Source organism: Lepidochelys kempii, chromosome 4 (genome assembly GCF_965140285.1).
Source record: "Lepidochelys kempii isolate rLepKem1 chromosome 4, rLepKem1.hap1, whole genome shotgun sequence".
NCBI lineage: Eukaryota > Metazoa > Chordata > Testudines > Cheloniidae > Lepidochelys > Lepidochelys kempii.
The window spans coordinates 121,563,373-121,576,776 of record NC_136383.1 but is presented as its reverse complement, the minus strand read 5'-3'; the positions used below and the strand labels follow the sequence as shown (position 1 = coordinate 121,576,776).

Sequence of the window (13,404 nt, the reverse complement as noted above, 5' to 3'; positions counted from 1 at the left end):
TGGGTTTTGTGTAACCAGGAATTTGCATTCACCTCCCCGAGATAGTCTCCAGGAAAACCACTTAACACTTTTTGTTCCAAAAGTCCATTATTATCTGGCACATTATGCAACATAATCCTTTGTACCCCCAAGTCTGACATCTGTCACATTTCCCCACTGCAGATGTTACATACATTCCTGGCCCATGATAATAGATAAATCATTCATTTAAAATAATGGACCCCAAAGATACATAAACTTAATTCAGTAAGGTGTATCAAGGATATTGCTGAAAAATGCCATGTCTGCCACACTTACGTCCAAAAATATTACTGCCCAAGGTGAGTTTATTTGGCCAGGAAAGCTTTTTGTGTGCGTGTGCGCTATGGAGTGAAAATTAAGTTTATTCACAAGTTAACTTTTCTGATTTTTTTTTTCTTCAACTCCTCCAATTTAATTTCTTTTGTAAAATCTTCAAATATGTCATTGGCTCACTCCTTAATGACATGCCTTTGACGTGTTTCAAGTAATTTTGTCAACAAAGCTGAGCATTACAATATTTTTCATTGTATAAACACATTATACAAACTTCTGGTGTTTAGCACTGTACCAGAGATGCAATATAGACAATTTAGCCTCACACATTGAAATAAATGATCTTCTGGAGTAGGGTGTTTGTGTGTTGAATTTCCTTTCAGTTTTTTTAATTGAAGTGACTCCATCATTAGACTAATATGCAGCTGTGAAATTAAGTTTAGCTTGCAGTCTAAAATATGACCCTGCCAAAATGCACCATGCACATTTGTGAATATTCTGGCAATTAGGATTTGTTGCTCATGATGAGTAACTTTATTTTTAAAATAACTTAATATTAGTCTTATTTTTCTTTCTCAAAATAACAAAAACATTTAATCCTTATCCAGAGATTAATCATTGGAGAGAATCATTTTTTACATCCGTAAAAATTAAAATGGCCAAATGGATTTTTTTCACATTCTTTATTCATTTCCTCACTCACCTATGTGCCTTTACTCCAAATCAGAAACCCAAACAAAACATTTTGCTATTTAGCTTGTGGACTGAGATCTTGTACCACTTTTTCTGCCTGGATTGAATTTTATTTCCAATTTGCAAGCCCCTGAAAACATGACATAAATATCCTTGATTGTTGTGTGTATAATGCTATATGTGGGTATTGTGTGTATAATATATATAAATATAAAATATTTATAAATATTAAAAAGGTTAGACTAAGGGAAAGTATGTATGTGTTGTGCTCCTATCTAGCTTTATATAATGCCAGCTAATTTAACTAAAATCATAACCTCAGTATAGTTGAATATCTTGGATGGACGTTGTGGTGTACACATCATCATTACAGCTGCTGCTTGCACAATATAGAGCAAACAAGAATGCAACATTTTAAGCCTATTTTATTTTTAAAAGGAGGAAGCAAATCTGTATTTTTTCTGAATAATTTTAGGGAAGGGATGGAAGAACATAAACATACACTTAGGAAAGATAAAGCTGGTTTAGCTAGACTAATTATTTGTGTAGAAACTTTTTTTTTCAAGTTAGAATTCATAGAAATAACTTCATTCCCTGATTAAAGCAACTTTTTATATAGATAACTGGAGTAAAACCATGTTTTGTAGTCTAGGTTGAGACCAGAAATCCTCTCTCTAATTGTGATCCATGTAAGATTTTTAACTCCTTAGTCTCCCTCTCTTCCTTTAGAGCACTTAAACATACTTTAAAAATGTATTATATTTTGCTTTAAAATTCAGAATTGTGACTCAGCTTCTTACATAAAATGTAGTTATTGTAAGAAATGATATTTTGAACTTAAATTAGAAAAATTGGAGCTGCTCTGTGGTGGTCAAGAGATGGTTTCTCAGATGACTTGCAAACACAAGTTTTTACTGCAGTCTGCATTGCAGAACCAATGTATCTGAATCTTCAAGCTATATTGTACTCGGCTTATGCAGCAACAACAACAACAAAATTCCATCTAATTTCTGGTTTCATAAACTTATCAATGATAAGATAAGCAAGGGCACAACTTGCTTTTTGGAAACTGGTCTCAGCTTACTGTACTCGGGGAAAAATATCACTTTGACTTGTTATTGAGCAAACTGATACAAACATTCTTATTGTGTGCCAGATATGAATGTAATGCTTTACAGAAGTGTAACTAAGCAGTGCTATAAATATTTAACACTTGAGGCCAATATTTCCAATGAGTGCCTACTAAATTCATATCTTGGTACCCAAATGAAATCGTCCCATTTTTTCAGAGACAATGAACAATCCCAGTGATGATGATTTTTTTGAACAAAACTACTAGTGACCTTCTTACAGTTACCCTGGGAAGTATATTGAAGGATGTTCCAAAACATAGGTTTTTAAGGAGTTTACTTTTCTTGCTTAGTTTTCAAAGAACAGTAGAGCATGAAAGGTTTTAAAAATGCATCATAGAAATGAAATACACACTCAGTCTGACTCAGTGAGATTACACACACACAGACTTGCAAATCTGAAAATCATCATTACTTAATTTTTCTGCCCAATGCTGCAAACTGATAGCACAATGGAAATTAGCAAAACTGGCTGGGGATAATTGTTTTAGTGTAGATTGTGTTTCCTTCAACTTCAGTTTCACTATGGAATATTTGAAATGTTAGTAAATTACAGTAATAGATGAGCAGAAGATGGAAAGTTCTGGATCCAGATTTTTTAAAAAAAGTCACATTTAAAGTAATATTTTCAGTCAGAAGTTAGACGTAAAAATTGTAATATTAACCTGTACACGAGCAGGAATAATATAACATATAAAATTTAGGAGAGCCCTCAAAATCTTTTATACTAAATGGTGTTTTTCTAGAGTTGTGTGAAACTTTCATAGTGAAACCTGCAACAAAAGAAAACCTGGCTGGTTCTGGACTTAGTTATAAGCTCAACATTTTCATCAGGTTTTCTAAGATTCATTAACCGTTCAGCCAACTTGTCCCAGCTTTCATTAGCATTGGCCAGATTGATTTTAGTTTTGTCTGATTTTTTTTCATAGTTTCAACCCAACAGTGAGGCCATGTCAGCTAACTGGCACTTTGAGTTTGGGATTTATTTAGCCCCAAAAATTAGGGTGCAAAATCCAGTTATGCAAACTGGATGGGATTCACACACATTCAGATGTTCCCACAAAACCCTGTGGAATGATATCAGGGTTTCATGCTGATCTATTTTTTTTCCCCTCCTCCAGACATATCTAAGGGAAGGCAGCAATGTCACTGCATATATCTCATAGTAGAAGTCCTCTAATATTGCATATTACTTGAGCCTTGGCTGTTTTAAACATGACTGTTCAAACTCTGACCTTCCAATTCCCTTTCCTCACAAGCATTTTTCTGAAATTAGCATAGGAGTTGCGATTAGCTAAACCCAGTTAAGTTTCTAAACTTTTGCAAATGGCAGTAGACCCAGCAGTCACTAACCGTCCCATGTCCTCTTTAATTTTACAGTAGTAGCACTTTCTGAATTGTTTCTAGTTTGACACTAGAATATAAATAAAGGAAACATTTTTGAAAGTATTTTTGGCTAGAAAATTCAGGGTTGGGACTTGCTCATACATATATTGGTTCCCAGATAAGATACAGTTGGTTATAGCTATAGCTTAATGGGTCTGTGCTAATGTACTGTAAGTGTAGTGGTATGATCGATGCCTGTAAAACTCACTGTTGTGCCTGTAAACTCAATATGCCATACGTTTTTAGAAACAAGTTCAGTATTTGCAGTGAAGTGATAGGGTGCACAGCATAATCTTATTGCTGCCATATAAGCACAACACACATGCAACATAAAATACTATAAAAATAATGGTATAAAGGTTTTATAAACCTATCTTGATACTGTACAGTATTTTTGCTCCTCTTTTAAATAGAAAAGTTTGTTATAGCTTTTTTGTTCTAGCAACTTCTAATTTGATTATGAAAAAGCTAAATATTTTTCAAGTTAATGTTTTCTGATATTTAAGGTTTCTATACACTCCGTGTGGCTAGGAAATAACATCACTCCATTGAGAGAAGAGGAGTGGGATGAAGATGAAGAAGATGAGAATGATATGCCTGCTCCTTCTTCACCACCAACCTCTCCTATTAACTCCAGGTCACTTGTGTTGCTTTTTTTTCGTTTGCCACTTTGAAAAGACTTCAGTGCTAATAGTTCTTGCGTTTTGAAGTCATTAAAAGAGAATTATATGTTGCTTTTTATAAAATGGATGCTGTGTAAGGATTGCTTTTCTAATTACTTTGAAAAGAAACATGAATATAGTGATTGTAATCTTTGCTCATTGTACATTGCAGGAAACACCGGGCTGGGGTTGATATACATTCTTGCTCTCAGTTCTTGCTTGAACTGTACAGTCAATGGATATTGCCATCAAATCCTAGCAAGAGAACACCAGTCATTCTGATTAGTGAAGTGGTGCGATCAGTAAGTCTAAAAAATAAATTCTGTGTCATAATTGAGTGCACTTTCATGGTATGTTTGAGTTTACAGAGAGTTTATAAAGTAGCTTTTCCTAATATACAGAAAAACTGACTTCTGTAGGCATTGTCATTGATGTAATGATACATCCTTCATCCGTAATGGTAACTTAAATTTCAATGGGAAAGCTTTTGATTAAAATATATTAAGCTGTTTTAAGCACTCATTAATAGTAGAATATGTGTAAAATTGAGTTACAAATAAATATTTTATAAAAGAATAAATTTGAGAATAAATTCTTCCTTTACTTGCCTACCTATTAAGACTAGAGTTCATGATTCTGTGTTTACCCTGTAATATAATGAGGAAGAAAATATAAAAGCAGAGGAACAAATGATGTAAGTAGGCACTAAGATTATTATTGAAACATCTGATAAAATCTAGGATTCTTGAGGGATGGAGCACCTGGGAGTGATTGCCACTGAAATTTTTAAGATAATATAAATTGAAAGGCAATTATTCATAGACTTAGAAAATCTTAGGATGGGACACCCTTGCTACAAAGATAATGTATTGTGCATTTTTGGAAATCTGGGTTCATAATGTTGCTAAACAGTAACCTTCATTTGGACCCCAAAACTACTTATTTTACTTCAGTTGTTGGTTTTGTAAGCCAAAAGGGTAAGTAAAGAGAAGTTATTTTTTGAGTGCTTGTCTGTATGTTTTCCATGTCTGGTGCACGTTTGCCCCATGAACTTAATGGAAGTCTTTTGGCTAGCACTGTCGGTTAGGCTGCACCTACCTCTTTCATGCCCTTGAGCCCCCCAGCCTGAGAGCATAAGGGGGTGTGGAATGACCAACAGACCCTCAATTCCTTCTCACCACCCATGGCTGTAAGACTGAGCAAAGTTAGTGGTGTCTGATCTCTTGCACTTGCGGTCCCTGTTCTTCTGTTAGTTATTTGGCTAAGCTTTTGCAAAGGTCTTATGTAACCCACTGGTGAGTGTGTTACAGTCCACTTCTATGTTGGTCAACAGAGCATATGAGTTGTTACAACCCCAGTTTACAGAACCCTTGGCTTGTAGCTCAAGCAGTTGCAAGCACCTCATGGCTTTTAGTTCTGTAGATCCCTGGTCTGTTGGCCAGGAGGGCGGCCATCGTGTTTACACTCAACTTGATGGGATTTCTGTGTATGTATGTAAAACATAACTTTTGAATGCTGCAACAGACCATTCTCTGAGATTCTGGAATTGATCAAGGCATCAGTGGCCAGAGCCCTGTTGATTTTGGGGGATATCAGAAAAGGGGATATGAGAGACACCTGAAGCCCTGACATCTCTTTAGCACAGCCACAGCCTCAAGCTGTGTTCCAGTTGTCTATAGATTAATGCCTTCCATCATAACTATACTCCTATCACAGGTCTGCCTATCCTCCCAATTGAGTTTAATATGTTGTCACCATTGCCATGATACTGTTACCTTCCTCGAAGCAGTTAATTTGACGGTCACTTCTAGAGCCGTCAGCCAGTTTTGGGAGATCCTTACCCTTTCCCCACCCTTTTTGGGAACCATTTCTTTAGTTTTCAGGAAGCCTGAAACCATATTTCCATTGACCAATGAGTGCTGGAGGTAATAGGGGAAAAGTTACTCCATTCAGCTTCAAGACTTTCCTACCGTCCATCTGTCTTCACCATCCCTTTTCTGGACCCCGTTCTTATGAGAGTCTATTACATTGGGAGGCACAATCCCTCCTGAAATTAGGAGCAATGTGAGGCGGCTCCTCCTCGGTTTGTAAGAAAGGGCTTTTATTCCCATTATTTTCTGGTCCCCCCAAAAATCAATAGGCTGCCTCATCCTAGACCTAAAAACCTAAACACATTCATCGGCCAATTCAAGTTCTGGATTGTGACCCTGTCCTCAGTAATCACCACCTTGGATCCTCTAGACTGATTTGCAGCTGTTGAGCTCCAGGATGCATGTTTTCATCCATCCAGCGCACAGGAAATCTCTACATTTTTGTGGTCAGCAACACACACGTTCAGTACAAAGTGTGTCTTTTGGTTTGTCAAAAGCCCCAAGAACTTTTGTGAAATGTTTGGTTGCAGTAGCAGCTCATTTAATGTACTTTGATGTCTGGTTGGTTCAAGGAACTTCTCCCTAGCAAGTCATGGACAGGATTCAGTATATTGTCTCCTTGTGTGGTTGAGTATATTCTACAGGTTTAGGGCTCAATATAAACAAGGACTAATCCTCCCTAACTCATGCTCAGAAAATGTAATTTATCAGAGCCCAGATACACTTTTGCTGTGGTGTAGTCTGTCTACCTTGAGCCAAATTTGACATGTCTCTACTAATCAACCAACATCAAGAAAATCCTCAAACGACTGTAAGGACATATCTGTCTGGTAGGACGTGGTCTTATGCGCATTTGTGACTGCAATCGCCAGACTCCATCAATGTTGTCAGAGGAATGGTTGTAGTCCTCTTATAGCCCACACCTTCATAATAAAGACATGAAGATTCAAATCCCCCAAGTCTTGAGGTGGTTAAACTGGTAGAAGGACCACATCAAGTATGTAAGGGTGTTGCTTTCTACCCATCACTTCCTGTGAAGTGTACAGTGACCGATGTTTCGATGCCTAGATGAGCTCCCCATCCTAGCTATCTCAGAGCACAGGGTTGGTGGTCCAAAGAGAAGATTGTTACATATAAGTGTTCTAGAATACAGAGCAGTGTCTTGCTTATATGGCTTTTCTCAGCCACATCAGGGGACAAAGCATCTGAATAATGACACACTATAACTGCAACATTTTATGTAAATAAGCAGGGAAGGACCAGATCCATTTGTCTATGCAAGAAAGCCATTACCTGTGGAAAGGCATATCCAACACCAAATAACTGTTTTGATAATCCACTTGCCATGTCTTCAGAATATGCCAGCAGATATTTCTAATAGAACCACAAGTGGTTTGTGAAGGACTCTGTCATTGGGTCAGTGTTTGACCAGTGGGATTTTCCTTGCACAGATTTGTTTGCAATCAAGAACAAGAAGTACAAAAATTTCTGCTCCACCAGAGGACTGAGTCCCAGTTCACAGTCAGATGCTTTTCCAATTCTGTGGACTCAAGGTCTATATTATGACTGCCTATCCATCCATCTGATCCCATGAATAATGAAAAAGATCACGCAGGATTTGGGATTAATCACTCTGTTAGCCTTACCTGGCCAGGTGGTAGAGCTCAACAGGTTGTCCATATAGTCCCCCAATAACTTTTTCTTTCCCTTAGGACTTAATCAGCCAGGACAAGGGAAGAAAACTTCATTCAGACCTGGCATCTCTACATGTCATGACATGGAAGCTGTGTTGTTGGTGTATGTAGAGAGAACCTTCTCTACATATGGACCTCCAGGGGAGATTAGCACGTCATACAACACAAGAGCACATGCAGCTTCTGGAGTTTGTTTCAGAAACATTCCATAACTAACATATATACGACAGCTAGTTGGAAGATGATATGTATCTTTCTTAAGCTTTATTCCATGGCAGAGGCATCTCTATCTGGTGCTTGATTTGGTAGAGCTGTGCTACAGTCATTATTTTAGTTAGAATCCAAGCACCTGTCTCTGTTATCTTGTCCACTGCTTGTGAGTCACCAGATGAGGAATACATATAGACAAGCACTTGAAGAAGAAAGGGAAGTTACTTAACTTGTATAGTGACTGGAGCTCTTCCAGATATATTATCTATATGTAGTCCTCAACCCACCCTCCTTTCCCAGCTACTGCAAGGTCTAACAACACTGGAATTCCATATTGGTGAAGGAAATGAGGGTTGGTTGGTCACTTCGCCCACTTTATGCCCTCAAGCGAGGGGGCTTAAGGGCATGAAAGGCACAGGCATGGTCCAGTGGGCACTACTGATTCCAATCTTGGCCTGGGGCAGAAGTGCCCCAGACGTGGAATACGTATTGAGAACACATCTTAGATCCAAGTTACTGTGCAATCCAAGTGGTTTTGGGTTTTTTTGACTCCTGTTCAGGGGTCAAGTGATAGTAAAAATACCTGGGTGGTAGAAAAGAGCATTGAGGAATATGTTTGGGGCGCCACCCCGATACATATTCAAGACTGAGTTAGCTAACACATTGATTAAGATAGTAAGCAATTCAGCCATAATTCCTAAAACAAAGCAGGGAGCATTTTCTGATGTTTTGTGTTACTGTTATTTAAGAGATACAGAATCCTAAACTCTGCTTTCAGAAGGTATGTAAGAAGAACTGGCTTTAAATATTTTCTTTTAAAATGTGTGTAAATGTCATTCTACCATCTTGGGTTCTTTGTCTTTTTAAAGTTTGACTGTTTCTTTTTAAGCCAGTGTCTGATTAGGCTATATCTGATTTTACTGTAGTTTTTAAATTAAAACTTTTTATAGCCCATGTTACAATAAAAGGAGTTTAATTTTTTTTTTTTCTGGTAGTTATATTAAGCGGGGACAGTCTGTTTGTGACTTGATAATTACAGATTTTTCTACTCCATTTTTATCATGTTCACAGCTTCTGGCAGTGTCTGACTTGTTTACAGAAAGGAATCAATTTGAGATGATGTACACCACACTGACAGAATTGCGGAAGGTGCATCCATCAGAAGATGAGATTCTCATTCAGTATTTGGTACCAGCCACATGTAAAGCAGCTGCTGTTCTTGGAATGGTAAGAAATTGTCACTTAAAAGTTGTGGCAAGTCTGTGAATGTACTGCTATTTTGGTCTATTTGATACTGGAATTGCTGCACTTCTGCCACAAAGAACTGGCATACTTTCAGAGGTTTTTAGGGAGCACCTGTCATAGTGGCAGCTTCATATTTTTAATACATTTTTAATTACTTCTCATCCATCCATTTTTTTTATAATTTTAATAATTAATTTAACTTAATCAAAGCTAGACCCAGTGTCTTTGTGTCCTGAAGTCTGCTATATTTGTGGCTTGGAGTGTTCTGGGGAATGAATTCCAGAGGGGAGGACCTTAAATGGCAGAGTAGTAAATAAAGATGAGGACAGGGCAGTCATACAGAGCGATTTGGATCACTTGGTAAGCTGGGCCCATTCAAACAGAGTTTTAATATAGCCAAATGCAAAGTTATACTTCTAGGAACTAGGAATGCAAGCAATATGTATAGAATGGGGGATGTATGCTGGAAAGCCATTACTTTAGGAAAGATCTAGAGGTTATGGTGAACAAGTAAGTCAATATTAGCTCCCAGTGCAATGCTGTGGCAAATAGAACTAATGTGATCCGTAGATGTATGAACAGGGAAGTAGGGATGTGATTTTGACTCTGTATATGGCATTGGTAAGACTGACTTTGTAATTCTGTGTCCAATTCTGGTGTCCCTAGTTTAAAAACTATGTTGAAAAATTAGGGAGGGTGTAGAAAAGAGCCAGAAACATTATTCAAGGGCTGGAGAAAATGCCTTACAGCGAGAGGTTTAAAGAGCTCAAACTGTGTAGCCTAGCATAAAGAAAATTGAGAAGTACTGGATTACTGTATTGAAGTACTTTCATGGGGAGAAGAGACTGGGTACCAACAGGCTCTTTAATGTAGTGGAGAAAGGCACAAGATGTTTAGAAAGTGAAATCAGACATATTCAAATTGGAAATAGGCACAAATTTTTAGCAGTTAAGGTGGGGAAAAAACTGGAACAACCAACCAAGGAAAATGGTGGATTCTCCACCTCCTGATGTCTTCAAATCAAAACTGGCTACCTTCCTGGAAGATATACTGTAGTCAAACACAAGTAATTGGGCTCAATACAGGGGTAACTGCATGAAATTTAAGGTCCTGTGATATGCAAGAGGTTAGCCTAGATCAGGAGTGGCCAACCTGAGCCTGAGAAGGAGCCAGAATTCACCAATGTACAATGCCAGAGAGCCACAGTAATACGTCAGCAGGCCCCCATCAGCTCCTCCCACCCATCGGCAGCCCTGCAGATCAGCACCTCCCCTTCCCTCCCAGTCAGCTGTTTCGTGGCATGCAGGAGGCTCTGGGGAAGAAGAGGAGGAGCGAAGGCACTGCAGGTTCAGGGGAGGGGGCAGGAAGGGGTGGAGTGGGGGTGGGGCCTGTGGCAGAGCCAGGGGTTGAGCAGTGAGCACCCCCCAGCACACTGGGAAATTGGCACCTGTAGCTGCAGCCCTGGAATCGGTGCCTATACAAGGAGCCGCATATTAACTTCTAAAGATATGCATGTGGCTCTGGAGCCACAGGTTGGCCACCCGTGGCCTAGATGATCTAATGTTGCCTTCTGGCTTTAAATTCTGTGAAGCTGAGAGCCTTCCTCTGGTCCAGCAAGAGCCTTCATTTGATTTTTAACTGCTATGACAAGGGATATGATAAGAGGCCATCTCCCCGATAGCCAGGTACCAGATTATTCAGCGCTTTAAAGATAAGCAGCAGCCCCTTCAATTACCCCCCCAAAACCAGACAGGAAACCTTTGTAGAGACTTGAACACAGGTCTGTCTATGTAGTGGTTCATGCCACTCAGAAGTTGGGTAGTTGCATTGCGAGCTAGATTGTAGATTAGGATGGACGTTTTGTAGTCCTAAAAAGAGTGCATTTTAGTATTCTAGCAAAGGCATGGAGGCCCATTGCTGGGTCCACACTAGGAGTGAGTGGCCATAATCTTATGATCAGTTGTAGATAGTGAATGTTACCGTTGAGCTGCTGCTGTTACCAGAGAGAGCCTGAGCAGTGATAGATCCACTAAGACTCCAATCCTGAAAGTCATTGTAGTGAAATACATTTTCCAATATATGGTGCAGAAACCACCTTCACTCACACCCAACCACTTCCACTAAAAATTCTCATTCCATTCATGAAGCTCATAGAAAGCAAAGCTGTTGCCATCAACATCTCCCTGTAAACTTTCATAAAGCCACTTGGTTACCCTCCTTAAAATCTTCTTTGCTGTGATGTGTACAAAAAGGTTGACAATGGTTAGGCAGCTAGTGTGCTGTGCTTAACTGTTGTCTCATTATGTCCTTGAATGGGTGCCCCTCCTCCACCTGCTGTCTCTTGGCTTTGGGGCAAGGGCCGTCTTGTTACGTTTATAAGTGCTTAGCATAGTGAGGCCCTGAGCCCTGATTGGGATTCCAGGTGCTACTGCAATATAAATAACCTGCATTCCAGCCTTCTCAGCTTCTGCTTCTTCTGTTACAATCCTCTAATACCATGTTCGCCCTCGAGGACTAAACATACAGGTGGTGGGGAGGAAGTGGTGTCCAGATGTGACTGTCAGTGGCCATGGGTAACAGACTATTAACAGTGTGTCCAAATGACTGAGGCTCCATGGTAATGTTTACCATAGATGCCGTTTAGAGTGCTTACGTGCCAAGCATCCTTATATGCAGATCTTGGGCATATAGCAATCTGTTCCATATATTAGCGTTCTTCCTCACACATCCACCAGTTTGGAGGACCATGGACAGATTAGAAACTTCTCGGAGCTCAAGGCCTACATATAAGGATGCTTAGTATGTAAATATCCTAATCTGCATCCATGGCATCCCTTACCTATCAGTAGTATTAGTGCTTCCCCTAAACTGATGATATATTATCACAGAACTTCTTTTCCAAATGTGACATTATCATCTTGGTGCAGTGGTTTACCATTTCACTTGCAAAAAGTTGATAAAATACTTACACTGATTTAATGTTATGATCTCTCTGAGGAGAATGCTTTTACACTGAGAATTAGATGCAACCTCTTTAGTTTAACTAAATTTGCAAGCCAGAATATACCAGTTTTCCAACTTACTCCAATCTCCCTTAGTACATTATTCAGATATCTAAGCACTTGTTTTGTGTAAACCTCTGATTCATGGTACATTTTCTAGTCTTTAGTTCACCATCAAAAACTTTTCCACTTTTAATGAGTCATCAGAATGCTGCATTGGTCCAGTGATGCTTTTAGTGCATCGTTTTGTTTATGTGCATTAGGATAAAGCTGTAGCCGAGCCAGTAAGCCGTCTGTTGGAATCAACACTACGCAGCACCCATATGCCAAGTCGGATTGGAGCTCTGCATGGAATTCTTTACATCCTTGAATGTGACCTGCTTGATGAAACAGCAAAGCAACTCATTCCAATTATCAGCGAGTATTTGCTTTCCAATCTGAGAGGGATAGCACAGTAGGTGTTATGTATTAGAAATTTTGCAGTGTTTTAATGCAAAGAACAATTTGAACTGTAGAATAAGCATCTAGAAATATGCTGATTTATACAGATCTCTTGATCCTGTAAAACAAGCTTTTTTTAGAAGATTCTGAGGACTTCAGGTTGAGAATATGCTAATTAAATTTCTTGCAATGTTACTATTTTTGCTTCTGATTCCAATTGAAAATAGAGTGCATAGTAATGAGCAAAAAGCTTTTACATTTCAGGTTTGAACCTCAAAAAGATAGTTGGTTTCAAGATTGAGGTGAATAGTCAATTTTTATTTTTATATGGACGTTGTTTGCCTGTCCCCTAGCCATTTTGAAATGTAACAGCCTCTCAGACTGGAAACTAAAGGTTTCTATCATAGTAGCTGATACATACTAGTGTTCCTTGCCACCACTTTCAGCTTTGATTTGCAGAAGTGACGTGCTTGAAGGAAGAGTGAGAAATAAGTGTTCCCTGAGGGGGTCCACAGAATTTCTTACATTTCCAAGGGGGTCTGTACCTCCATCTGAAATTTTTTAAGGATCCACAAATGAAAAAAGATTGAAAACCATTGTCATAAAGGGTTTAAACTTTCTTCTTCGAGTGCTTGCACATTTTGATCCCACTGTAGGTGTGTGCTGAGCACAATCGCCAGAAAATTTTCCCTCGGTGGTACCCGTCAGGGTGGCTCGAGCATCCTCTGGGGTGCTCATAGCATTGGGTGTGCTCGTTGCACCGGTATAGAGGGTCC

At 39.0% G+C, this 13,404-nt stretch overlaps 1 protein-coding gene across 8 annotated transcripts in view; it reads left to right on the top strand.

Annotated features, from left to right (window-relative positions):
• HTT (huntingtin) overlaps nucleotides 1-13,404 on the top strand; it is a 182,417-nt gene that overhangs the window by 149,649 nt on the left and 19,364 nt on the right. For 7 of the 8 annotated variants that reach the window (XM_073342650.2, XM_073342649.2, XM_073342651.2 and 4 more), the window contains 4 exons: nucleotides 4,010-4,140; nucleotides 4,338-4,467; nucleotides 9,012-9,167; nucleotides 12,451-12,641. In XM_073342650.2, the coding sequence (XP_073198751.1) occupies nucleotides 4,010-4,140; nucleotides 4,338-4,467; nucleotides 9,012-9,167; nucleotides 12,451-12,641 (608 nt within the window). Of the gene's footprint in view, nucleotides 1-4,009; nucleotides 4,141-4,337; nucleotides 4,468-9,011; nucleotides 9,168-12,450; nucleotides 12,642-13,404 lie in introns of those variants that run through there. The other variant, XM_073342653.2, reaches the window with a different exon arrangement.